The sequence below is a fragment of the Alligator mississippiensis genome, chromosome 2 (assembly GCF_030867095.1).
Source record: "Alligator mississippiensis isolate rAllMis1 chromosome 2, rAllMis1, whole genome shotgun sequence".
Classification (NCBI taxonomy): Eukaryota; Metazoa; Chordata; order Crocodylia; family Alligatoridae; genus Alligator; species Alligator mississippiensis.
In genome coordinates, this window is record NC_081825.1 from 119,442,502 (window position 1) to 119,469,796 (window position 27,295).

The 27,295-nt window shown below is 38.8% G+C and overlaps 1 protein-coding gene across 1 annotated transcript; it reads left to right on the plus strand.

Moving 5' to 3' along the window:
- Positions 1–26,750, plus strand: NDNF (neuron derived neurotrophic factor). Its single transcript, XM_006263128.3, has 4 exons — positions 1–266; positions 21,198–21,386; positions 21,916–22,040; positions 24,134–26,750. The coding sequence occupies exons 2-4, from the start codon at positions 21,199–21,201 to the stop codon at positions 25,522–25,524; spliced, it is 1,704 nt and encodes a 567-aa protein (XP_006263190.1). The 5' UTR covers positions 1–266; position 21,198; the 3' UTR covers positions 25,525–26,750.
- Positions 26,751–27,295: the final 545 nt, after the last annotated feature.

Below are 27,295 nucleotides of genomic sequence, written 5' to 3' on the forward strand. Positions count from 1 at the left end.
CACTCGGCGCAGAGCCGCTCCCGGGCCAGGCGGGGAGGGTAGGCGTTCGCCCGCGCCGGCAGCATCCTTAGCCCCCGGGGCTGCCGCGGGATGTGAGGGGGCCCCGCGCCGCCTCCGCGAGCCGGGCCGAGGGCCCCCGCGCTGAACTTTGCAGGGGGAGGGCGAAGTTGGGGCTGACTTCGTCCCGCCCGGGGGCCGCCTCGCCCCTCAGGCGCCGCGCGCTCCGCTCCCGCCTTGGAGCAGGGCGAGGGCGACCAGGCTCCGAGGTAAGGCGGCGGCGGGCGCGGGGACGGGGCGTGGGGCCGCCCCGGCGCGGAGCAGGTGCCCCCTGGACGGGGAGCAGCCCGCCGAGCAGGGACCTCGTGCGGGGAGAGGCCGGGCTGCCAGCTCCGCACAGCCTCCGGAGGGCTCCGCCCGCGGGCACTTGCCCCCCGCGGGGTGACAGGGCTCTTTTCCAGCCCGGCCCCCTTCCCCTCCTGCCCCTGCCCCTGCCCCTGCCCTGGCGCTGCAGGTGGGCCGGAGGAACCAGGCTGGGGCTTGCTGTCCCTGCCCTGACGGCGGTGCCCCCTTCTTTGAGAAAAGCCCCGCCACATCCTCCCCTCTCAGAGCCCCTCCACTGGGAGCAGCACCCAGGTGCTTCCCTTCCCTTCCCTTCCCTTCCCTTCCCTTCCCTTCCCGCGCCCGTGGGGCTGAAGGGTGGACATCGCTCGGGACGGGAGCCCAGGGAAAGTTCTGCCTTTGGCTTCAGGGCTGCTCCTGCCAGGCTCTTCTCTGTCTGTCCCAACTCCCCCCCACAAAAAAACTCTGGGACTCTTGTCAGCTCCAGTCCCCCCTCCATACCACCCTGGGGTGCGGAGGGTGATGTGGACCTGCAGCTCCACACTCTCATCAAACTTGCCAGAGGGCTTGCTGCACCCACACTTCCACTGGCCGTATGTGGTGGGGCTTAGGTTAAAACCTGACCAATATATTAATCCGAAGAGGGAGAGAGAGAGACTGTGGTTGGCATGAGGCTCTCTGTTTAATCCTGTTTTTCCACGAGGACCAAGCTGTTTGCTGGGACCCCTGCACTGTGCACTGTTGATTTATTATTATTATTATTATTATTTTAACTAAACGCTTCACAAGCAAATGATTTTTGCCGGACAGCCTATGCTGCATTTTATTGTGGTGTCTGGACATTTTTTTTCTCAGTGAAATAGCAAGATCAACTATGCAAGTCGGGCAATTACACTGTTTTAATTAGTGACTACTTAAAAAAAAAAAAAGCTGGAAAGCTTGAACAGGATGAGATTGCTCTGAATGATGTGTGGTTTGAGTTACGCATTTATTTCATCAGCGCGGAGACAATAGCTATGAAGTGTCTTTTAATCATTTGCAGATACTGCTTTTATCCTTTAAAACGTATATAATTTGAAGGGCATCCCCAAACATGCCAGTTCTACAAGTTTGTTTGTTCAGGATCTATTTAGCATTCATGTGGTAAAGTATCACGCTTTCCTAAAGCAGGTCAGCTTATTGTTATGGATAAATGTGATATACTTGCCATTACCATGCTGACAGAAAGCTGCTTTAGGAACTGCAACAGCCACTCTTTGGAGAAGGTAGTTTCTTTAACAGCTGGCGTCAGGGACCCAGTGGTGCAATTTTTGGTGTCTCATTACCTTCCTCTTTCCCCACCAAAAAGTTAAATCTCTATTAACTCTAAATATAATTTAAAATTACAAATGCAAAATGTTTGGCTAGTCCTACGGAAGTGGCAGGACCCTATCATTATCAGTTCTGCTGAGTGCTAGACAATATTTAAAGGAAGCCAAGGTTCCTAATTCTGGTCTCCATGTCCTAGCTTGGAAAGAGTCGATACTACATAAAGCTTTTGTGACTCAAAGGTAGGATTAAATCTCAGCTGTGAAATCTGCATAGGTTGCTTTGATTTATGTAGATTGCTTTACTTCAGTTTTATACCAAAGGCATTTTTTGGTTTTAAACATGATAACATTTAAATAGAGGCATGTCAGCATAAAACACAGCCATGTAACAGGTCCAAGTGCTTCCGTAGACAGAGTGATTGTATGTTGTAGCAGCCTCTGCAAGGGGATTGTGATTTAATCATAGCAAACTCTTACGATAACAGAGTTTAGATGCTCTATAAAAAATGAGGAATTAGAGATTTTCAGAACTGCTTTGGAGTCCTGAAGAGAAAAGCCCCACGTCCTCATTCCCTCTATCTGCAAACTACTGATCCTTAATATTTTAGGAATGACAAGTTCAACTCAATTGTTAGGAACAATTTGTCCTCCCCACACCAGTCTAATACCTAAAATAGAAATGTGCAGGAGCAGATCTGCTATGGTAAAGCTTTCAGTATCATTGAAAACCGTTTTATATTTGCTGCAATCTCTACGGTTCTTAATATTTGACAGGGATGGAATTTCTACATTTTGGGCCTTTTGAGAAATGTTTTAAACAGAATTGGCAGTTTACTGTATGTATACCGTACTGTAGCATATGGTATACAATCCTGCCTCTATGTCTTATACTATTTACAAGGAAACTCAACTCACTTTCCTTAGCTGGCACCTTGCAATACGTCAAAAGATAACCAGTACCCTACCTCCCAACTTGAATAAATTCTGACTGAAAAAAAAATCACTTTGTATCATCTTTAGGCATATTAGACTTCTAAAATATGAAATATAGGTAGATGTTTCTGTCACTGTTTTAGAAGAAATGCATGGTACAGGTCAGAGCAAAATAAATGTTTTTCTAGTTTTAGGGCAAGGACTTCAGTTGTATTTTGTCATAGTCATGTTAATGAAGTGAAAGGTATGTCAAACATGCCTATGGACTGTTTCATCTACCAATTTAGCAGTGTTTTTTTCATGGCATAAGTAGCACACCACAGCCAGCAGGATGTGTGTAACACATTTTTAATTTTATTGACGGAGATACATGATGTTAGATAATGCTGCAAGTATAGAAGCTTCTGGTGGTGATATGCCCAGTTTAATGGTGGACACTACTTAATCTTGGTTTGAACAGCTCCTGTGTTGCAGGGTAATTGCTTTTGTGAGTAGTCACACTGAAATTAGTGCAGGAATTCTCTTTATTAGGTGATCACTTATATGAGAGAGAGTTCTCCTGTATGTCTATTTTGGTTTTGGTGACTGCTTTGAAAAACATTATTGAGGTAGTACACCAGGGAACAACACTCAGGTTTCCACAATGACTGTGAAAACAATGTGCTGCAAACTGCCAAGCAAGCTGTTTAAAATCATGTAACACCTGTGTTACGTCCCTTGTTAAATTTAAAGGTATAATCCACCACTTATTCAATGTTTCGCTGACAACTGAAGGTCCCAGAATATAACATCGGCCCTATTTCCCATGTTTTACAGGGTGCTTCTGGTTCCCATATGAGCTGCGTTGGTAGTTCAGGATTAGACATAGGATCAGTTCTCCAGGTACTCATTCAGTAAAGGGCCTAATTCTTCAAGAGGCTGAGTATCTTCAAATCCTGCTAATGACAATGGGAGTGGAAGATGCCCATGATCTTTCAGTTGCCAGGTTCAAAACTGTAGAGGCAATGGTGATGTATTCAAACTCAATTTGTCACCAGCTATGCCCTTAGTGTTTTCATTTATCTAGTTACGTTTTAAAGGGCATTGCCATTTTTTGTTATATAAAATGTTAGATTTAAATTAGCATCATTCAATTAAGTAAAGAATAAAATAAAATGTAAAACATAAAACACCTTATAGAATCCTAAATACATCCTAAACACTTACTATTGTCAGCCCCATATCTGGAGATATAAGTGACTTGATCCATTGCTCAAGAGACATGGATTTACCCAAGCCACTGAAGGCATTGTAGAGCCTTCACACAGTCCGACTCCAAGTGGGAGATCTCAGTTTCAGAGGAGCAGTGTCACAACACTCACCACACAACCTGCTCACTCCTCACCTTTTGGATAGTGTATGGATAGTTCTTAATCTAGTACGGAAGAGAATTTAGGTTGAAATATGCTAAGGTCTTTTATCATATTTGTTTATTTGTATATGAGACCATTATTAAACTCAGACTTTTGCTTTTTAATCTGTAATGTATGCTTTGAGACCATCTTAATAAATAATTTATTAAAAGAAATCCCAGGTTATTTCTGCAAATGGTTACAGTTCAAGATGGTATCAAGAGGTTGTATAAGAGACCACCTCATATGCTTCTCATGTCAGTTTGAAAGATCGCTAGAAAAACAAACCAAAAATCTAACCAGGTTTGGATAAATGGGAGTCAGTACTATGTTTCATTGTATGTGGCGCTTTTATGTGATGAAACAAGAGATATTCCCACAGAACATCTGGGTACTGGCTTCTGTTACAGTACAGATTTTTAAGAGGATAGCAAACCTTGTTTGACTTTGCATTCATTTTCAAGTCAATTAGCTTTATATTAATAATGCAAGTGTAAACTCATGACATCACTGTTTTTAAGGAGCTGTTTCAAGAGTCCCTCAATATCTTGCAGTTTTCCAAAGATATTTTCTTTTTTCATTTTTTTAGTTTAGTTAAGTGTTGTTTTCTATTTTTTTATTCCTTAGTTCTGTTTTGAGGAGGCAGATTTACTAATCTATGTCAGTGGATACAGTATAGATTAGTGTTTCCACAAAGTTTTGCTGAATTCAAAATTTTCTGCATGAAAGATATTTTAATGGAAAATGCACATTTAACATTGTTTAATACATAGAAAACTGTGTTAAAGTAAAATAAATTGTTGCTACTTTGGGATATTAATTTAAATGCTAATAATACATAAGGCAAGGTAGTGTTTGGATTTTTCTTAGCTCTCTTTCACTGCTTGATTATGAGACAGGAAGAAGATTGGGACTAAAATAAATTACAGAACTTTATGAAAGAAAACAAGTGTGGTTGGAAACCCGTTACAAAATATTTGTGTTAGCAGAAGAATACTTCTCAGCAGTACTCATTATTTAATTACAAAACAAGTAATATGAAGATGGAATGAGGGACCATGTAATGCATGTGGAACACCGAAGCAGTGCTGTGTGGTGTAATGCTTATGTGCATCACAAACATCACTGCATAACCAATAAAGTTAATATCAAACTAATGTTAAATTATCCATTTATTATTTCATAGCATACCTTCTTTTAAGTGGAGATAGAAGTAAAAAGTGAGAAGAGAATCAAGTCTTGTAAATTTATTGCGTGTCTACTTTTAAACAAGTATTTTAAATAGAGTGCAATCAGCAAATGTCCTAGAGAAATCATGAAATACATTTTCACGTAAGTTATATTCCTCAAAATGTGCTTTCCTTCATAGCTGGAAATAAGCGTTGTACTAGTAATGTTAAACTCTCCTAGGACAAACATATTTTTTTATAAATAGTTGCTGATGCTCTATGAGGTAAACCAATGGCTATTTCTTCCTGAGAAAAGTACAGAAAGAAACTAGTGCTGATGGAGAGACCTGTGAATGTTGAGATGTAAAGTTTGAAAGCTTTAACAAGATGTCATTAGAGGTGGAAGTATTTGCCCCTTAAATTGGGGAGTGGATCAGAGTAATAAATCATAACTCCAGGGAAATAGATCTGAGGATGGAAATAAATGAGGCGCTAGAAGGTATGCCGTTATTCCAAAATCTATAGAGAAAGAAAGTAAATATAAAAAATATTTTGGTTCTTTCAGGACTTGTTTCTTTACCTTAGATTTGTTAGAATACCCACTGGACTAAATATTTCACAAACTGGTGAAAGGTAACCAAAAGTAATTCATATGAGCTACATGGTTGCTTTGAGTTCTGTAGCATTTCCTGTACAGCAGGAAAGCAGCATCATATTTTTCACTGTAGTTTATGCTGACCTTCAAAAGTTTCTGAGTTATTTTTAAAACAAGGTTGGTGCTTTGTGATTTTTATATAGCTTTTAAAAAAGATTTAAAACATCCTTAGGCGTGTTTATGGGCCAGGTCCTCAGCTAATGTAAATCTGCATAGTTCCACTGAAATCAGCAGATAAACACCAATTTATGTTAGTCAAGAATCTATTCCTCTATTTTAAGTGTTTTGATAAAGCAAAAGTGTGCTTGTGTTAATGTAGAGTATGCACAGCTAGATGATAGCTTGAAAACTTAGTGTTGTCTAAATATTAAAGTTTACCAAAGGCTATACTTAGCAGATATGCAGTACAGCTTTGATTATTTGCATGTTGTTGAACCACTGAATACATTCAGATAATTGAGGTAATTTTCAGTGTAATTAATAGGTTGTCAAAGGACACGAGATCAGTCATGATAACTGAGGCTCTACTGTATGACATATTTTACTGCCCTAGTTTTTTAGGGGGAGGTGATTTGTTTGGGTTTTTTGTTTTTTTTGGGGGGGGGGGGAGAGAGGGGTTTGAATAATTGAATCCAGTTGTGGAAGAGAAGCTTGTTGACTGCATTATGGTGGAGATCAGAAGCAGTGAGGCTAGCTCATAGCACCTGGACATTTGAAAAACAAAAGTCAATAATTTATCTCTTCCACCTCATTCCTCTCACCACTGGTCCCGGATATGAGTGCCCTTCTAAGAGTGACCCTCAGACACTTACAATGTGACACACTACTGAAACTGACACTTCCACCATGATTTACAGTGAAAAATCATTGTTTTCTTAATTAAGTATATTACTTTGGAAAAAAAAAAACTTTAAAGAAGGCTGTAATTTTATTAGATAAAAGTTTAATGATGCCTATAATCCCTCCCCTTTTAACCTCACCACTACCAAAATAAAAGCATTAGAGAAACTGCTTCCCCTTCTACAAACTTTAATAGTGAAATGCTTCACATTAGGGAAACAGACTGACTAATGTAGTGTAACAGAATTTCAGGTTCTTTGCACATATCAGCAAGGATTAAACAGATTAAACAGTTTACAAAATTTCCAGGATGTTGCTACTTTGTTTAGGTAGAGTACTTTTACTAGTAATTTGTTTATATTTAACCATTCTAAAGTTATCTCCATATTCTGAAAGCCAAAAACCTGATGCAAATTAAGCTGTTTACAGTTTGGGATGTGATTGTTTAAGAAAGCCAAGTATCTTAGATCACCAGCTGGGCTTTGAATGCAAAGAAAACAAAGTTGAACAGATCTAAAGCACCAAGCACCTTAGCCTTTTTTAGTTCTGTTCCTTTGGCTCCTAAATATGGACTCAGTTCTCTATGGGCTTACTCTCCTGAGTAAGAAATACTTGCATGAGTATGAACTTGTAGGAATAACAGGTCTTTTTCCTTTATTTTTACCAAGGAACCCTCCAGTTTGTTTTTTTCACTAGTGGGGAATAATGAATAAAAGCTGAAAAGCCATATGGGATATTGAACTTCTGTTAAATGGGGAAGATTTTATGTTAGACTATCAAAACTTTTATAACCAGGCTAAAAAGGACCTATTGTACAGTTGTTAAAAAATTACTACATAAAAAATAACTAGGAGTTTAAATGTCTTCACCTTGTATGGACAAAGCAAAAGAGATTGGCCCTAGACTTTTCTGACTTAAAATAACCTTTGGAATAAACAGGTATTATAATCCAAAGCATGACATATATTTTCTAAAAGTGGACTATTTGATGTGTAATGGCTGACAGCATATCACTTTAAGAAAAGGAAGCATATTTAAATTCTCAGTGGGCACGTCTACATGTGCATATTAATATGATGCAATAAACTCCGGCACAACAGTTCCCACAGAGTTTATTGCTCCCGGGTTCAATTTTTACATGTGCACTTGGGACTGCAACACATTGAGCTGGGGCAGTGCAGCCCCGGCTGGTGGGGAACCTGGGGGGGTCAACCTGCCAGCCTGTGGCTGCTTCAACCTGGCTCAATGTGCTGCGGAGGGGCTGGAGGGGGCATGAAGGTGCTTATGAGTTATGCATCAGGTAGCCCCCACACTGAAGCACCCTTGTGCCCCAGTCAGCCCCTTCGGCATCTACATGTGCATTGAGTAAAAAACTAACTCCACCATAGGATAGTACTTGTGTTGATAAGTACTAACCTACGGGAAGTGAATTATTTTATTCTGGCCTAATAGCTCCATATGTGTAGACCGGTGATGCTTTACTGTGGAGCTAATTAGGCATCTCCTCAGTAAGCAGCTCATGGAGATGTGTCCAGTTATGATAAAAAAGTAGTGTTGAAAACTTCATAAGATGTTTGTAAGACAATCCAGAGAAATATTTGTATTTCAGTAGAAAGCACTCAGAATTTCTAATATTATTGTACAATATGTATGTACACTAAAAGAAAAAAATTCTATGTAAACTTACTTTCCCTCAGCAGTTTGGATTTGAGTCTGATTTGGTTTAGCCATGAAATGCCATCTCTGGTATAAAATGTTGACTCACAGGTCACATGGGGCTTGATTCTGACATTATTTATACCAGAATAAATTAAGACCATATAAAATCAACAGAACAAACTTACCTAAGCTGGTAATTGAGGCCAGAGTCAGGCTCTACTATCCAGTTAGTTTTCTAGTGTTAAGCTAAAAAATAACAAACAGGTTGTTTAATGAAACCTATGACAATTTGGGTGGATGTACCTAACATGATGGCAGTTGCAACATTCATTGACTTAAAATTCTAACATCTTCAGCTTTATTTTTGTTGAAAGCTAAAAAAAAATGTCAGTGGGTCCTCTTAATTTCCCTGTCTGGATAAAATACAGAGATGAGTAATTAGGTCTTGTATTTATCCTTTTTTTTTTTTTTTAATTAAAACTGAATTAATGATACTTTATTTTTATTAATAAACTTTCACCCAAGAATCTCAGAATGCTTTACAAACATCAGATAAGCATCGCCTCCCAAGAAAGGCAACATTTGGGCCCACACCGCAGCTCTCACCACATGGAAAATGGAATTCCCTTGATACACATTCCAGTCATCTCTTAATCCGGAAATAATAATGCAAGACAAGAAAAGTAACTGAGGCAGATCTCCCACTGCCTAGTCCCTACATATGTCTTCCAAATCCCCTACTAGTGCCAGAAGCATGAACATCCTGAACTCTGAACTAATTAAAGCCTTTCTTCCAGAAACTTTGTTTTTTTTCTTTTTTTAAAACAATGTTAAAACTCACTGATGAGGCGGTATGGGTAACATATAGAAGGTCTGAAGGTTTTCGTATTGTTTGCATGTTCATTCACCCATAACAATCTGACCTAGCTGCCTGTATGTGTTCCCTCAGCCTTTGTTCAGAATAACTAGATAAAGAACTAACCTTTCACCTGCTAGGCTGGACAAATAAACACTGGACTTGCAGCAGAGAGAAGCTGAAATCTACTCCCTCAATAATCTCATTTTGAAATCCTTTATCCCATCCCTGTATTTGACCCTGACACTTTTGAAAACACCGTAGCGTTCATGTGTGGACCATAAGTCTTCCCGCTCAGCAGTTTTTGCAGCTTGTTCATACAGGAAGTACATGATTGGAGCTGTTTAGAAAACAAAATACCTCGTTAAATCCCAAAGTATATCACCGACACTACAAAGCCTAACCAGCCCCAAACACAGCTCTATCCCATGTCACTTTCACATCATGAATATGGGCCTTGCACCAAAAATAATCTGAAATAAATGTTACAGCAACTAATAGCTAATATTGCTCATTACCCCTGTATGAGCATCCTAGAAATAATATAATTCCACCAAAAAATGCAGGCACCCAGTGGAGCAACACACATAAGTGTGGGCTTGAAATTAACAGTACAAGCTTCACAAAGTACAAAAAAGGAATATCAGTACCAAAAACTTTCCTTCTTCTCAAATTTACTGGTATAGAAATTGTGCTGGTATTGGAAGAACCTGCACCCAGGGGAAAGACAGGAAGAAGTTAAAAAAGAAAGAAAAAGAAACAAGGGGTATAAAATCCAGGGGCAATATTATTGTCATTCTGTTGCCTGTGGTCTTCTCACTGCCAGATGTACTCCTGAAATAACGTACTTATGTCAATGGTCTGTGGTGTCAAAAGGCTAACGTCTGGTTCTGGGGACCTCTGAGGCTGCTCTGTGGGCATTACATATTTCCTCTTCTCTCTGGTGGTCCTTCTTTGCTGGCTGAATCCATAGCCCTGGAAGCATTAAATGAAGCTGCCTGCCAGTAGCTAATAAACACAGCAATCTATATCCAGACAAGCTTGGCTGGCATGACATGTGTGTTAGGGCTGTGCGAAGCTTCGGTCGCTGATTCAGTTCGGTGGAGATTTGGCTCAATTTGGCGGCCGAATCTCCGAATCTGAATTGAATCAGGAGACCCTTTAATTTCTCTGAATTGAATCAGAACCCTCCGAATCCATTGAGAGAGATCCAAAGAGATTCAATGATTTGGACATAGACACAGCTTTAAATGTTTTTTCTACATACCTCAAGGTACCAGGTACCAGGTGGCTCATGAATGCTGAGATAGTGGGGTAGATGGAGCATCCCACAGGAGCATGGTGGGGTCCCCAGCGTGCTTGGCGGCAGACCTGGAAGTAGACCAGAAGCACTTCCGGTCCACTTCCCGGTCCAATGCAGAGCGCACGGGGGACCCTCCCCCTACCCTGGCGACTGTTGCCTCCTGGGTCTGGGGGCACCCAGGGTCCTCCCTGAAACTGATCTCTGAGCCAGGGGGTACAGTGAGGGGTCCCCTGCGTGCTCAGCAGTGGACCCAGAAGTGAACTGGAAGTACTTCTGGTTCACTTCTGGGTCTACTGCCAAGCACGCGGGGGGGCCCCCAGCACTTCTGTGGGACACGCCATCCACCCCACCATTGCAGCGTTCATGAGCCATGCCTGATACCTCAATGTATGTAGAAAAGACATTTAAAGCTGTGTCTATGGCCAAATCGCTGATTCTCCAAATCAGCATTGAATCTTCAGATTCGGATTTGGCTAAATCGAATCGGGACAGTGATCTGAATAAATGGATCAAATCACTGTCCCCAATTCAAATCAAATATGACCCATTTCACACACCCCAATGGGTGTGTCATTGCCATGTTTCCTCCAGGATGTGGGCATACGCGTTTTTCTTGACAACATACCAGCTGTTCAGAAAGTGAGGTGGCTTAGAATTATATCCATGGCTGAGTGAACTTTATTTGGTCACCACCTTTTGTGTAACCAGGTAATGCATCTTGTTTTTTGTACAGCATGACAAAGAAGAATAGACATCCAAGAGAGGTGGTAAAGAGGCAAATGTTCATTTGTCTTAATGGCAACATTTTTCTGGAGTTGCAAGGTGTCAGCGTAGGGCATATCAACATTAAAAGTATTATTGAAGTCAGTTGATTTAATTTTGGATGATGTCTCCTCTCCTAACTCTACAATGCTGAAAACGGTGGTAGAAATATGTAAATATTTGTTAGTATTTTCGTATTGGCCTATAGTACTTTCTATTTTCAAACACTCAACAAATGTTTGCATCTCAGCAATATCATATTGCTCTTTGGGGTATACTAGACACACAGAATTGTGACCTATGACAATTCATTTAAGACTAATAGGCATACTTGCATTCTTGTGAAACTGAATGTATATAGCATTAAATATGATTTTAGTGTCAGATTTAATGTTGCAATTTTGGATTCTGATAAAAATTACTGAATTAAAAAAAATTGTAATCTATCTGTGTAATTTATATTAATGTGCTAATTAAAGAGATGGGTAAAACTCTCAGCTGGTTTAGCCTGACTGTCAGCTGATGATTTGGTTCATACAATTCAGGTAAACCCAAAATAATGTAAGTAGAATGGGGAAATTTTTTTTTTTTTCAAATGAGCTAACGTCCCCCTGCTTGTCTCCAACTAATATGCTGCTGAGCTTTATTAGATTGACAAAAGGCTATTTTTCCTAATACACAAAGTTATTTGGGAATTGATCCCTGCACCATGCTATGTCACTGGTCTAGAAAGCAAACATTCATATGACAGCTGTAAACAAGCCATAACCCCAGAACCCATTTTGCTTGCAGTCCAGTGGCTGAGTCAATTATTATGGAACCAGGGAATAGCTTGCTAGATTCCTGTGGTGTGGAATGAATCATTTACAAAGCCTAGAGACCTACTGGTTTGCTCTTACAGTTTAGAGATGACTATTAGAAGAGCTGCTGCTGTTACTAACATTGGTGTTCTGGATATTTGCCCAATCATTCATTATCTTTTAAGTAGGATTCACGAGTCAACTAGTGAGAAAGCACAGAAAGGAAGACACTATAACATTACCGTTAAGTATGCTGAATCGCTGTTCAATGGAAAACCATTGGGAAATCAAGGAGAGATGGCCTCAATGCGCACAGCTGGCTCCCCATAAAAAAGTGAAACAATTCCCACCCCCCACTCTTGTATAACCTACCAAAAGGAAAATAAAAAATGTCAGAATGTCAGTGTAATCACAACATAGATATAAAATGTGAGTGCTATCATTGCTATTCACACCTTTGTAAGATCAGCCCATTTAGCAACAAGATCAGAGGCAGAAGTTACCCACACCTGGATTTCTCCTGCCTTCAGACCCTGCTCTTTCTTTGGGCTTCATAAATCATAATGTTGGCCCAGTCACCCTCAGTACTTCACTGGTCTCTCTCTCTTGGAACTCTGTGCATTAGCCCTTTTATTTTGTCTGTCTTCTACAAACAACTAACTCAACTGCTAGCAGATGCCAAAGTTCAGCTGAGAAGAACTTCCAGAACAGGAAGAATGGTTCAAATAATGGTAGCTACTCATTTTTACAGTTTATTTATTTATTCTGGCTTTGTAGAGAGCTTTCTGAAGCTCCTTCCCACCTCCAACCTCAAATTCCGGCACAGTAATAATGGTATCCAGCAAGATATTTAGGCCCCATTGCTTCTTTCAGCCCTCTGTCTGGCTTTTTAGTAGGGCACCAAACCATATTGACGTATTGACTGTTCACAGTTTCTGTAAAGGTAGTGGGTAGCAACATCATTCCAATATGCCTATTTCTGTATTTCTAAATTAACAGGAAAAAAATGAGTACCAAATAGCAAACTATTTCCACAGTGTGCAATTCTTGGTTATACTTCCTGCATGCATATTTCTGTTTCTCTGGATAACACAGACTCTCTTAGTGACATGCTGAAGGTCTAACTGACTTGGTCTAGGGACGTTGTAATGTCCAATGCTTTTTAAAAAAGGGGGATGTGGGAAAACATGACTTAGATTCTATTTCTATGTGATGGTGGCACTAATTTGGATGTGTCCTCGGCACGTTTGTGCACTTTCAGCCCCAATTTTCTCACCTGTAAAATGAGGTAGGTAAGTACTCTCTTTTGTTAAATACATTCTGCTCGTGCAATGAAAGATCAAATGCTGGGCATATTATAGTAATTTTTTATTATCTTAAACTGTCATTCATCATGACAGAATTAAGGTTTTGTAATGTCTAAATTCTTAATGCTTCATCCAGAACTCATTTAATTCCATGGAAACTTCTATAAGTTTTGGATCGCATTTCTAAGAAGCATACTGAAATCAGTGTTTGATGTAGAAGATTGGACATTTGTCAATGAAGTTAATGAACCTTGTGTTTTAAAAAAAAATGATTTTACAAAGCTGTGAAGGGCTTTTGTAGGGTTTTTTTGCAGGGTACATAATGAACATAATGTTAACAGCTGTTCTAACTTATATCAAATGTACCATGTAAAACCCAGGAGCGCATGCAAAACTACCAGTGGGTAGGGACTCAGCCTGAATACTACAGAAATACAGAGCAAAAGACACTCAGTAGGGGTTCTTGTTTCTCCATGGGTTATTAGATTCTGCTCACAACAGCAGCAGCAGCAGCAAAAATAAAATTACTTTAAAGTTGAGGTATGGTGTTAATTTTTGCAAAGAGAATAGTGGAAAATAGGGGACCTGCTTTTCTTTTAGTCTCATCATTGTCTAATGAGTCACATGGATGTAAAACTACTATGAGCGCATGGAGAATCAAATATAACATTATGTGATATTTTACATTTTTATTATGTCTTTCCTTACAACATGCTTTTACAGGGTGCATGCCTCAACACATTACAATTGTATGGTAGAATTATGTAGTGGCCATAAAGTTCAGGCTCAATGTTTTCTGAAGCATCCAACTAATTAGGGCAATGATCTGCTCCAGGATGGCAACTCCACTGATGTTATAATGTAGTGTACTTTTTCTTAAAAGTAAAAAAATAAAGCTGTGTTCGGAAATTGAGTAGTCCTTGTGAGGACTAGTCATTTTTGTACTGCGTTTTCATGACTATTTTACTTTTCAGCCTGACTAATCTAAAGCTTTCCCAAAATATTTTTATAATAAAATCTCAGCCCTTTGGAGATAACAGGTCCTTTTAACTGTAGTCCAGATTGCCAGTTCTGTGCATAAAAAAAATGATTGGAAATATAAATCTTGTCTTTCAGTTATCAAACATTTTAATTTTCACACAAGGTTTCTTTTTATTTTGTGGTTTTGCTTTGGGCTTTTTTGTTTTGTTCTGTTCTGTCTTGTTTGTATGCTACTGCATTTTCTTTTCTTAAAATAATACTTTCAACAAAAGAAAAACAGGACTTGAATTTGAATTGCAAGAAAAGGTTTTTTAATCCACAGATTACTGACATGGTGGACCCTAAAAGCTTCAAAGGAGTCATTATAGTCCATCGTGTTAGTGTGTAGTTAGGGAGTTTAAATCCAGGATTATGGACACAATAGTACATTAGTGCTCTTTCCCTCACAGTTGTAGTTTGCTATGCCAATTGAAGTTGGCATGTCAATCTGGACTCTGTGCTGCACAAGCACACTCACTATGCATACTATCAATCTTGTGAGAAAACAAAAAGCTGTGTGTGTACTCTATGGCCATATTCCTTTGGAACATAATAATTTGAAATTAGCAAGGGTTCAACAGCCCACTAAGTCCAGTCCTATGTACTTGCAGGTATCCATTTATCTAAAAAGTCCAAAAGAACGTCCACTGCAATCTCACACCACAGCCACAAAGCACCTTAGGAAAACAAAATCAAATATACTCTGGAATGTGCCACAGATAAAAAAATCAGGGAGATAAGGCCGATGCCAATGCCCTGCCACTGAAATGGCAAAGGAATTATGTCAATATATAAATTTTCTTTTTTCAAATACAAAAAAGCTCCTATTTATACTTATGGCGTAAAGGACTAAAGTAACTAAAAATACATTCTTCAATGAGGGAACAACTGAACTGATGTTAATGGAACACAGCGTTGTGTATCGGTGGGTGGGAGTGGGGGGGGACTCTCCAATAATTTTAAATGATAAAACATCATTTTTGCCCTTGAACCCCAGAGATAGCCAAACATATTTTAATAATATTTGGTGAACAAATTGGGTTTTAAATTTGTACACTTTGCATTTGCCACCTGAGCTAATTTTTACAGCTGAGATACAAAACCCTGAAAATAGGGGTCTATAATGTAAAAAGCTCAAGGGGCCTTAACTCAAGTGTTCCTTTAATTGGTCAGAGCAGACATATGGCACCTTTTATTTTCCAAGGCCACATTCTCTTCACAACTATTTCAAGTTTTATAGATTTGTTATCAGGTATAGCATGGATACCTCAAAGAAAAATTAACTGCCTTAAGTTTAAAAATAGGACACAGAGGGGGAAAAAGTTAACCATCCATACAAAAAAGAAAGAAACACAACACAAAATGTTGTGGCTGTCTGTGCCTTGAAATTATCCTAACTAAATTACAATCATGCACTTTCCACTCTCTGTAATTAAACATTAGGTTTTATTTATTCCAGATGTATTTGCTTCAAGTAACCCTAGATCCCTTTTTGTTACGGCAAATCTTTTACAGGTCTCTGTGACCTATAGGTACTTGAGGAATAAAGCAAATATTTTCCATAGAACAAGGCATTTAAAGATGATTTTGTGAATGCTTGTTTTGCAACTTAGTCTTGGGGCATTTTGGTTGGCAGTTCTGTCGGTCGATCCGATACACATGCTGTCTTGTAATAGACTCTGCTTATACATATTTTTGTATATAAACAAATGTATGTGTAATAGATGTGTAAGACTAACTTTACTCTGAGTACAAAGAAGTGGAGGCTGAGGCCCATGCACATGAGCACACCCTGTTCACCTGTTTGTCAATTTTCCTCTTTAAAAAATTAAAAGAATTATTTTTATTTTTCTCCATTTGTGCTTATTCTTCAATATTCTTTTCCTTCTTTTATAAATTAGGAAAGACATTCATGGAGCCTTAAGGATGACAAGTCCCCCCCCTTCTTTTTTTGAAGTTAGCAGGAAACACCATGTCAGTATTTGACCTACAGATCAGCAGCACAAACTCTGTCTCATAATCTACTTTATTCCAGCTGTAATTATCTAGAATTCAGAGATCAGATTCACACAGACTGACTGGTCATCAGATTTACATTCATATTCATAGACTGATTTAGGTTTTAGGCTAGAAAAAGAACTTGGAGAAAATTAAAAGGAGAGGTAAAGATGAGCCATTAGAGGGCACTTTTGCAATCTTAGAGAAAGAAAGCTGTGCTTATTCTTTCCTTTAGGACTGTTTACTTTGGCTCTCAGCTTAAAATCAGTGATAAACAGCAGGCAAATCCCTCCAGTCAGCAGGAGTATATCAATAAAATATTGACTCTGTATTTAAAGGAAAAGAAAACAAGACCAACTGGTAGAAAAGGGAATAAAAGACATTTAGGAGGTGGCATAGCGAGGAGAACACAACATATTTCACATAGTTGTATAGGTTTGGAGTAACAATTTGTAGGCCTTTTCTTACACATGCATTCTAAAAATAAACCAGGCTCAGACCTGGTTATGGGGGACAAATAAAACATTCACTGAAAGTTTCCAAGAAGTGTGTGAGGGCTAGGCAGGGAGATCACTAACTATATGCTCACAAGCACTAAATGCATTTTCAGAGATATTACAAAAGTCAGTGGTGAGTTATAAACTTGACCAAAAATACATTTGAACACAGATAAATTCTTGACTTGCTCATGTAATGGGCATTTTGTATAAGTGCAAGATTTCACTAAAATCGATGTGAAAATATAAGTGGTGTATTGCTGAACATTCTATTTTTTAGATTTAGAGTCAATGGATTGTGTAAAATAAGTGGCTTACATTTAGGTGTAGATTTGCCAGACAAATGGTTGTATAGATGAGCCTCAGCTTTTAAATGAATTTTAGAATGCAGTATGCATAAAAATGAAGTCCCTTTCAATTGTATCGAGTTGGGTACCTAACAATGAACACACCCAAATTAAATTCACCTTTAACATTTTTCAGCCAGGAAGTTTAAAAAGTGTGTTTCTTTATTTGTAGGTTTAACAACTATGAAATGGCCCAGTCTGCAGTCTTTGATGAGATAAAATCCCTGTTGACTATATTAGGTCCTTGCCTTAAAAAGGACTGCAGAACTAACCCCAGCATATTGTTGGTGTTATGTTTAACATAAAGAATGCTTGGGTGATTATACACAGAAAGTAAAGTATACCTTTCCCCCCATCCAAATTGCTAATGTGGACACAGACCCAGTCTGCAAGAGTCTTTAAAGTAGATCATTTGGTGAAATAATTTAAGAACTGAAGCTTAGTATGCGTAATCCTATAATCAAAAGTAGTTTATTTTAATAAAGGTTAAATTGCATTGGGGCTGACACTGAGAATATACTGTATTGGGATTTCAGGGCGGTTCATTTAGAGGATGCTGTCTTCAGAAAGAGTCAGAATTTCTTAGCTTACTAAGTAATCTGTTGTAATTGTTCTGATTAAGTCAGAAAGATTTTTTTCCTCCCTCTGGGCCAAGGATAATACTTGAAAATCAATAAACAAAGTGTTTTATTACACACAGAATTCATCCTATGTTATATAAGGGGTGAGATTTATACTGACTTGGGTGACTTAAATCAGCAGTATTTTTTCTTATGAACTTTTCTTCCCAAGGTCAAATGCCATTAGGTTAGCTGGTAAGCATAAACACTTTGATTTTCAGGTTTCTCTTTATAGAAAAAGTTAAGAGACAAGTTATGATAAATATTGACAAACCTTGTAGAAACAGAATCTTGATTTGGCTATAAACAAAATTAAATTTTCTTAATTAAAGTGCCCATTCCCTCTTCCTATGAAAGTGGTTATGGCACAGCAATATAATAAAAATAAAATACAATAAATAATAAAATATTCATTTTCAAATGCTTCAAGTGATAGAATGAAGGCTTGTAAGGCCCACTAATAAAGAATATGGTAACTGAACCTCATGGTCACATGGATATATGTTGATATTGCAAGATTGTCACAGAATAAATAAAGGTGTAGTCTACTTTGACTGTGCTACTGAAAAATAACTCCTAAAACTGTATTCAACACATTCATGAACTTCCTGAGAGAGGGAGTGAGAATAACATACAGGTTTAAAACTTTTTGCAATGGTACCCATCCTCTTTGCTGAGTGCTCTAAAAATGGGGATGGAGATCTTTTAAGATGAGCCTATCTGTCTGACAGAAAAATATGAAGGTGAACCTCACTCAGTTTTCTTTTCTTTCAAGCCCACTTTCCTTAGGATATTCCTTAGATCTGACCTTATGTGTAAGAATATATATGTTGAGGGAAAACAACAGACTGTAAGGAGAGGTAGATAGTTCACATGTAAGAGAGGAGGAGTGTCAAATGAGTAAGATAAAGATTGGATTACATAGAGTTGTTATAGCTGCATGCTAACATTCGAATGAGACTGAGTTTTTGTAAATTTGATTTGCAATGTTCAGTCAACATTGGGTACTGTTACATAAACTTGTTTCCCTCATTCATTCTTCCCTCTATAATTTTCATTGTGGGCAAGGGCAGAGAGAAGGGAAAATATGAGTTGCAATAGGAGAGGATGGTAGGATGGAGAGCTGGAGTAAAGAGAGGAATGGGGCAAGAGAAGAGACAATGCAGAGAATAGGAGAGTTCATGGCACTAGCATGTTTAAAGAGACAGATTAGCATGGAAGGAGCAATTATAAGACTAAATGGGGTGATTTAAGGCAACTGGATTCAGAAAGAGAGGGCATGTCTACATGAGACACTGACTGCACAGCCTGATACTGCTGTGCAGAAGCATTGTATGGAAAAAACTGTGATGCGACGCTACTGCGCAGTAGCATCACAAGCATTCACCGGTGCTACTGCGCAGTAACTTAGGTTACTGTGCATATATTATTATTTGTTTATACAAGTACTAAATAAATGCTCAGTAACCACTGTTCAGTAGTGTCTCGTGTAGATGCAGCCAGAGAGTACTGTCATACCGGAGTACTGGATTCAGAGAGTTGAGCCAACCTACATTTTCAGTGAAGGAAAGGATAGCTGATTTTAGTACAGAGCAGGGTCTCTGAAGATTTTGTAAGGGATATAATAGAGAATATGAAGCTGAAAATCTTGAGGAAGAAGAGGGGATGTGCAACCCTTGAGTCCCTGTGGTTTTGGAGGTCTCTGCTGAAGGTTTACTGAAGAACAGGTAGAGGAAACCTTGTTGGCTAGATGAGATCTACACATAGCCCCTGCTGGCTGTTGCAGTTCACTGGAAGCTTTTAGTAGTTTACCTTTATGAAAAAGGAGAGAGAAGGCCTACTGGTGTTCCAATGGGTGGTGTATGTTTATGTTTTGATATAGAGGTTGAAGGCCAAGAGCAGGTCTATGATGAGTGAAATATGATGGCTTCACAAGGAGTCATGAGTTTGCCGCTTTACAAAAAGATCAAGTGGAAACAATACACATTATAAAATTTGATCTAAAGAAGTGTTTGCTATAAAGATATAATAAACCTGCCCGCATCATAGAAGAAAGGTGGATACTGATATGCCTAGCTTTAATAACAGTAAAGAAAGGAAAATAAGAATGTTTTGACTCATTCCTTTTATTATACTTTTCTACGAATTCAGTAAAAGAACCATAGTTTAGGTAGAAAGACTTGAATTATTTTATCTGATTTTTAAAATTTTATAACTGTATCAGAATATAATTTAAATTGCCCCTATTCTTGCTGGTATCAAACAGTCCCTTTATCCCTCTCAGCTCTTTTCCTTACAAAATCCATTACATATTAGATCATGTACTGAACCAAAAGATTTTCATTCTATCCCACTGTATATCTTAGGGTAGTCATTACTGACATAGCTGTAGACATAATAATGAAAGGCTGAGATTATGAATTATTATGCCTAATTTGTAAAGGATTCTTTGCTTTTGTGCTTTGGAATTCCCATCAGACTTGAGAATTAAGTCTTGCTGAATTGTACACAAATACCAATGTGCTTTGAATGCGTATGGGATTATATCATAAATTTCCTAATTCACTATTTTTATAAAGGGCAATTTCACTGGAAATATTCATTTTTAAGGGATTTCTGGGAGTCCAACCAAAATCTCTTAAGGAAAGTGTAGTCAACATAACCTCTGTCTGCTATGTGCTAGTGCTCATTCCCATGTCCAGCAAGTTACATTTGGCAAAATGTCAAATATAGATCTACAAAATATATGGAGGCTTTTGCTCATTGGTAGTGAGCAACAGAAAACACTAATTAGGGAAACTAGTGAGTGGGATCAGCTTCACTTAGAGATAGAAAAATCCTATTTAGATACTTAGTCAATCCCTCTGGCAAAGCAAGATTGTCCCTTATTATATATATTGCTAATTCTTTGACATGAATAAAACCACAAAAATTGGAGGTTCCCATAAAATATAAAGTACACACCTGACCACCACCATATATATGTAAAATAATTGCACATCAGAGATGAAATAGTCTTCAGTTTATATTTTCCCTTATTTTTTTATGGCTTTAAACTGTATTGAGATTGACATGTTCTGTTCTTATAATTTGTAATATTTGTAGGAAATGTTCTGTTAAATACAATTTGTATAGGGATGTGGGGTTTGCATAAAAAGCTAGCTTTTCAGCTTAAAAATTGATGGAAAGAACTGCACTAGTGTACACCAGTTAAGGATTTGGCCCAAATTCATGAGAAATATATTGTTTTATCATCCTTTTTTAATTGGTATGTGCTCATAAAAATAAAGCCATAGAATTAAAATAAAACAAATTGAGTATCAAAAAGTAGCAGTTACTACAGTGATACAATTTGGAAGACATCACATGGGAATCCCTTTTGTTGTTGTAGGATGCACCTGCTTCATTGTTCTTTGCTCTTCCTGCTGCTACCACTCAGTTCCAGGACCCAAAAGTTGCCTACCAGAGATGAGGAACTTTTCCAGATGCAGATTAGGGACAAAACATTTTTCCACGATTCATCAGTAATTCCAGACGGAGCTGAAATTAACAGCTATCTCTTCCGGGACACACCTAAGAGGTAAGTTGATTAGTATAAATATAATGGAGTTGTGCATGAAGTCAAGAATTTTATTTCTTTTTTATTTTTGGAACCAATTTTTAGAGTCCCAGAAAGAAAAATATCAGTTTTTGATGGGGTTTTTTTGTTGTTTTTTTTATTTTGGGGGGAGGGGGAACTTATTTTTGTGTAAGTCGTGAGTCACCAGAAACCACAGATGTCCTTTAAAGTGAGAACAAAATCCAAGGTCCAAGGAAAAAGAAATGTGACCAATGTTGTATTGGTCCTTCCACCACATTTATTCCTCCTACTCTCTACTGTCCCATTGTTCTCTACTGTGTTTCTAAGAAGCCAGGTAAATTAGCCTAAGATGAGGTGAGTGATTTTCTGCCTGATGGATATCAGAACTTACGCTTGACAGTTAAAACTAGCTTGGATATCCCTCTACTACACTGAATTCTGTTACAGGACTTCAGGCTCTAGACATGTCAATGCCTATTAGTTTTTGTCAGAATTGAGTGATATTATGAATGTGTTACTTTCTCCATAGGTATTTCTTTGTGGTTGAAGAAGATAACACTCCTTTAGCAGTTACTGTAACACCATGTGATGCTCCTTTGGAATGGAAGCTGAGTCTGCAGGAACTTCCAGAAGAAGCCAGTGGAGAAAGTTCAGGTAACAGGGAAATTTTAATTCTGGTACTTTACTGATGAGAGAATTGATAATGGAGATTTTCAGTTCTAAATCACTGATTAAAATCTGCCTGTATCTGTAATGATTTGATACATACAATCGTCTGGTGAATGAAACATCTAAAAGGATGACAGAAGACAATCAGATTCATGGAAAAAGAAAGAACTACTCAAATTACGTAAAGGGATACAGTCTGTCAATGCTTCTGGTGAGTTTAGCACATTGGGATGCACAAGTCTCACCTGAGGGAAGTTTTATGAGAGAGGTTCTATGGCAGGGCACTGTTGGTTCCTGACACTTTAAGCAGGCAGCAGCCAGGCGTTGGAGTATTGTGGCCATTTTGAGACCCAGGATATATATAGGGTGAAGCAGCGGTCTGCTTCTGGCAGCCACTGGAGCTGAGACTCAGGAACAGCTTGGAGATTTATGAGCTGGAGCTATGCTGTGGGGATGGAGGAGGCTCCAGGTACTAGGCATGTACTAAAACTGCACCCTTCTGGGGATGGGTGGTCTGGCGGGGCTGTTTGTGGCAAAACAGTCCCTCAAAAATGCCAGAACAGTTACCACCCCGGTGAAAGGTGGGTTGGAGGTGCCTAATAACCTTCAGCTCATGCACAGTCCTAGCTGGGGAAAGCCCAGGCCAGTAAGAGGCCTGAGGCTCATGTGACCCAGCAGATTTGTGAGGGAAAAAGCAGGCAAGCAGCTCAGGTTTGTCCCGAGGAACCTTGACTGGCCCATGCTGGGGCCAGGATCCAGAGAGGGGTCGAAGGGCCAGGGGCCCACCGCAAGGGATGCCCACAAAGCAAAGAGGCTCGGGGTCCCAACTGGCCTGAGATCGTTAGGCCCCAGCTCAAGTCTGGGTTCGTGCCCGGTATGCAAAGGCCAATAAAGATACCAGAGGTGAAAGTATAAAAAAGATTTATTGCTAGCGATAAAAGGTGCAAGCAGAATAATTTCACAAGACAAGCGCACACATATTCAATACTGAGCCCCTTATATACCAGAGGTTGAATCTTCATAAGCATCCTTGTTTGCTAATTGGTTATAAAGGAGTGACGCAAGGAGTTCTTTACTGAGCATGTCTCTATACCTGTGTTTTAGCTATGTATCTCATTAACGTACATATATGTTCCATTAGCATATATCTTCCCCGCCTCGGGGTGTGATTTTTAGTATTATAATGAGCTCTTTGTTCCAGTACCTCTGATTCTGTTTTTTGTTTTCAAGCTTCCTCTATCTAAGACTGTCTGCTCCTTATCATTGCAGATGGGCATTCGACACATAACATTCACTTTTGCTTAGGCTTTGCATAGTAGTTTCTAGGTCAAACCTTACAAGATGGGGCCAGGACCTAAGGGGGAGCAGAAGGTCCCAGGGAGGGGACCACAGCAAATGAGGTGAAGGGCACAGCTGAGTTTAGCTGCCTGAGATGCCATCTCCGAGGCTTGGGCCACAGTGTAAGGGTGAAATAGAGCTGCAGAGATCCCCCTAAACATCGGGGTGCAAAAATGGGCAGCCTCCCACCTAATCAACACCATAATTATGTATCATCAAGGCATGCCAGGAAAGAGAGGCAGGTTAGCCCAGAGACAGGCGGGCGGACCAGCATCAAACTAGCCTCGGGAAGGCCGCACCTGTTACAGGCTCCAAGACTAAAAAGGTCAGAAAATATATTCAGAAGAAAACAATAACTAACGAGCCCCATGGAAAGGGGAGAGATTGTGTCTTTACAGTAAGACACCTCTTGTGACATATGGATTTAAAAAAAAACCCTTCCCTTACTAGCACCATGTGGATAACTATTGTCATAACACTAATTCAACAATGCATTCTTGTTGTCTGAGCTATACAGTATTTGGAGGTAATGATATTACCATTTAATAGGTATTTAAGCAAAAAGAACTACCAGAGCCAGTCTATTTTTGACTGATTATTAGTTTTGACTGGATGTCCTCTTCCCCATAATCACCTGTTTCATCTGGTTCTGATATTTTACTTAAAATAGCTATTCGAGTTTCATTTTCTCATATAATGACATGTTTTCTTACAAACATTTTTCTTTGGTCATAATCTAGGTGAACCAGAACCACTTGAGCAGCAGAAACAGCAGATTATTAATGAAGAAAGCACGGAGCTGTTCTCTTACAAAGGAAATGATGTTGAGTACTTTGTGTCCTCCAGTTCCCCATCTGGCTTGTACCAGTTAGAACTCCTGTCAACAGAGAAAGATACACACTTTAAAGTATATGCCACTACAACTCCAGAGTCAGACCAACCTTATCCTGAATTACCTTATGATCCAAGAGTTGATGTCACCTCCCTTGGACGCACAACAGTCACATTGGCATGGAAACCAAGTCCTACAGCATCTTTATTGAAACAACCTATTCAGTATTGTATAGTCATCAATAAAGAGCACAATTTCAAAAGCCTCTGTGCTGTTGAAGCTAAGCTCAATTCTGATGATGCCTTCATGATGGCTCCAAAACCAGGTCTGGATTTCAGTCCATTTGACTTTGCCCATTTTGGCTTTCCCTCAGAAAATAATTCCGGCAAAGAACGTAGCTTCATAAAATCTTCAAAGCTTGGGCGCCACTTTCCTCCAAAGCCAAGGGTTGATCTGCAGAAAATTTGTATTGGGAACAAGAACATCTTCACAGTTTCTGATTTAAAACCTGATACACAATACTACTTTGACATGTTTGCAGTTAACATTGACACAAATATGAGCACCGCCTATGTTGGCACCTTTGCCCGAACTAAAGAGGAAGCCAAACAGAAGACAGTTGAACTGAAAGATGGAAAAGTTACAGATGTATTCATCAAGAGAAAGGGAGCCAAATTTTTACGGTTTGCTCCTGTTTCATCACACCAAAAGGTCACCTTCTTTGTTCATTCATGCCTAGATGCTGTGCAGATCCAGATTAGAAGAGATGGAAAACTTATCTTGTCTCAAAACATTGAGGGCGTCCGTCAGTTCCAACTGAGAGGAAAACCAAAAGCTAAATATCTAATTAGGCTGAAAGGAAGTAAGAAAGGTGCCTCCATGTTGAAGATTTTGGCTACAACAAGACCTAACAAGCAGTCATTTCCTTCTCTCCCTGAAGATACCAGAATCAAAGCCTTTGACAAACTTCGCACATGTTCTTCAGTCACAGTGGCATGGCTAGGCACACAGGAGAGAAATAAATTTTGCATCTATAGAAAGGAAGTGGATGACAATTATAATGAAGAACAAAAGAAAAGACAACAGAACCAGTGCTTGGGTCCAGACACAAGGAAGAAATCAGAAAAAGTCCTCTGTAAATATTTTCATAGCCAGAATATACAAAAAGCAGTGACAACAGAGACAATTAAAGGTCTGCAGCCTGGCAAGTCCTACCTGCTGGATGTTTATGTCATAGGGCATGGAGGACATTCAGTCAAATATCAGAGCAAACTAGTGAAAACAAGGAAGTTCTGTTAGTGACCTTGTATATAAAAATATATGGAACTCTAATCTGAACGTTATCTTACTTTAAGTATACAGATTGACTACTTACACAGCTGAGAAGTTGTGACATGTATTTGTACTGTGTAGAAAATATATCGAATTGTATATTTATGTTTACATAAGTACTTGTTTGGAGGAACTGAGCCTGGCGTTCTTTATTGGCATCCAGCAGTTGTATTATTTGTCCAGCGGCCCACATTTGATGCTCAGTAGATGGCAAAGGTAGCAAGAAACCTTGAAGAAACTGCCATTCTTTTGCTTCCACATTGCATGAACTGCTTCTAAATTATTTTATTACTTAAAAGGCTGAGATAAGTCGTTCAACCACCTTGTTATTCACATACAAAACCACACAGAAACATTTTCTCTCTATGTAGATGGTAGGATTTCTGTAAATTATTTTATAAAGTCTTGTTTTAAATGTCTATGTTTCTATGATTGTAAACTATTAAAAGCATCTCCATTAAAATGCAGATCTAAACTAAATATTAACTGGGCTGCAGATCAGTCAGTGTCATTGCTAATGTAAATTCTTATCTGTTTGATTTTAATGTTTAAATACTGTATGTATTTCATGTACAAAGATGTCATACATTATATTCCTGTACATAAAATTAAAAATATTAGATTATATATTGCTTCTCTTTTCTTGATATTCTGAGGGAGAAAAAAAGCACCCTAAAACTTAACAGTGTAACCCTGAATGCTTATGGAGTTTATCTGTTGTTGTGTTTTTAATGTTTTCAGAATAGGGTGTCTGAAGATGCCTAGAATTACTAATGCTACTGAGGAAGTTGTTAAATGTTGAAGTGATCATAGGACATTGAAAAAAAGGCAGCTGTTGCAAACATTGAAACTGCCGTGATATACCATTAAAAATGTAGACAGCATGGAAATGCTTTAAAATATACTTTGTGATTGAAAACACAATCCATTTTGTTGTTGTTATTTTTTGAGTGCTGACAGTGTACTTAGCACTCTGCATTGGCTTGCAAAATAACTGGACAGACAGTACAGTTCAAAGACGTAACACAACAGATGACCAACTAATCTCAAAATAGTGCACATAAGTGTTTCTTACTACTTTTAGCAAATTATCATTGAAAGCCTTTATCTTTTGGGCATATACTATTGTGAATCATTGTTACTAACAGGAAATGTATAGAAAATTTATTTCAAATATAAAACTTCCAGGTTTATCTTGTTTCCAGCCTTTTTATTTCTTTGTAAGGTTTAATTTGCTTGGGCTCAAAGGTATAGGCTATTGGGAAAAAAATTCACAACAGTAAGAATATAAGGATGGTGGAAAACCCAGAAGAGGGGCAGCTAATTTTGCTGCTAGCTAAGACCTGACTAGATATAAGAATATTGTAATTAAGTTCCAAGGCATCCAGAATAGGTGCCCCAAGCAGTCATTGTGTTGTCCCAAGTGGTCACTGTACTGTAGTGCCTATTAGCCTACATAAACAGGCTATGCACAAAACTGTACATAAGAAAGCAGATGGCAGGACTTATGCAAGTAAGTTCCTTGTTCCCCTCCATCTCAAGTGGGTATCCACAAACTGCAGCTTTCAATGCATTGTACTGATATAAAGCTTACTGGATATCTGGGTTCTAATAATATACATGGAACAACTAAGAGGACGAAAGAGGGAATCAAACACTATGAATTCCATTCTAGTTTTTTCCAAGATTCTGCCTACTAATTACAGAGAAACACTTCATCAGTTGAAATCATCTCCCC

What these genes read in the sequence shown, in the direction of transcription:
- NDNF (XM_006263128.3), top strand. Translation starts at nt 21,199, where the DNA reads ATGCACCTGCTTCATTGTTCTTTGCTCTTCCTGCTGCTACCACTCAGT. An exon ending in TTCCGGGACACACCTAAGAG is followed by an intron (nt 21,387 to 21,915) that starts GTAAGTTGATTA and finishes CTTTCTCCATAG; the next exon opens with GTATTTCTTTGTGGTTGAAG. An exon ending in AGCCAGTGGAGAAAGTTCAG is followed by an intron (nt 22,041 to 24,133) that starts GTAACAGGGAAA and finishes GTCATAATCTAG; the next exon opens with GTGAACCAGAACCACTTGAG.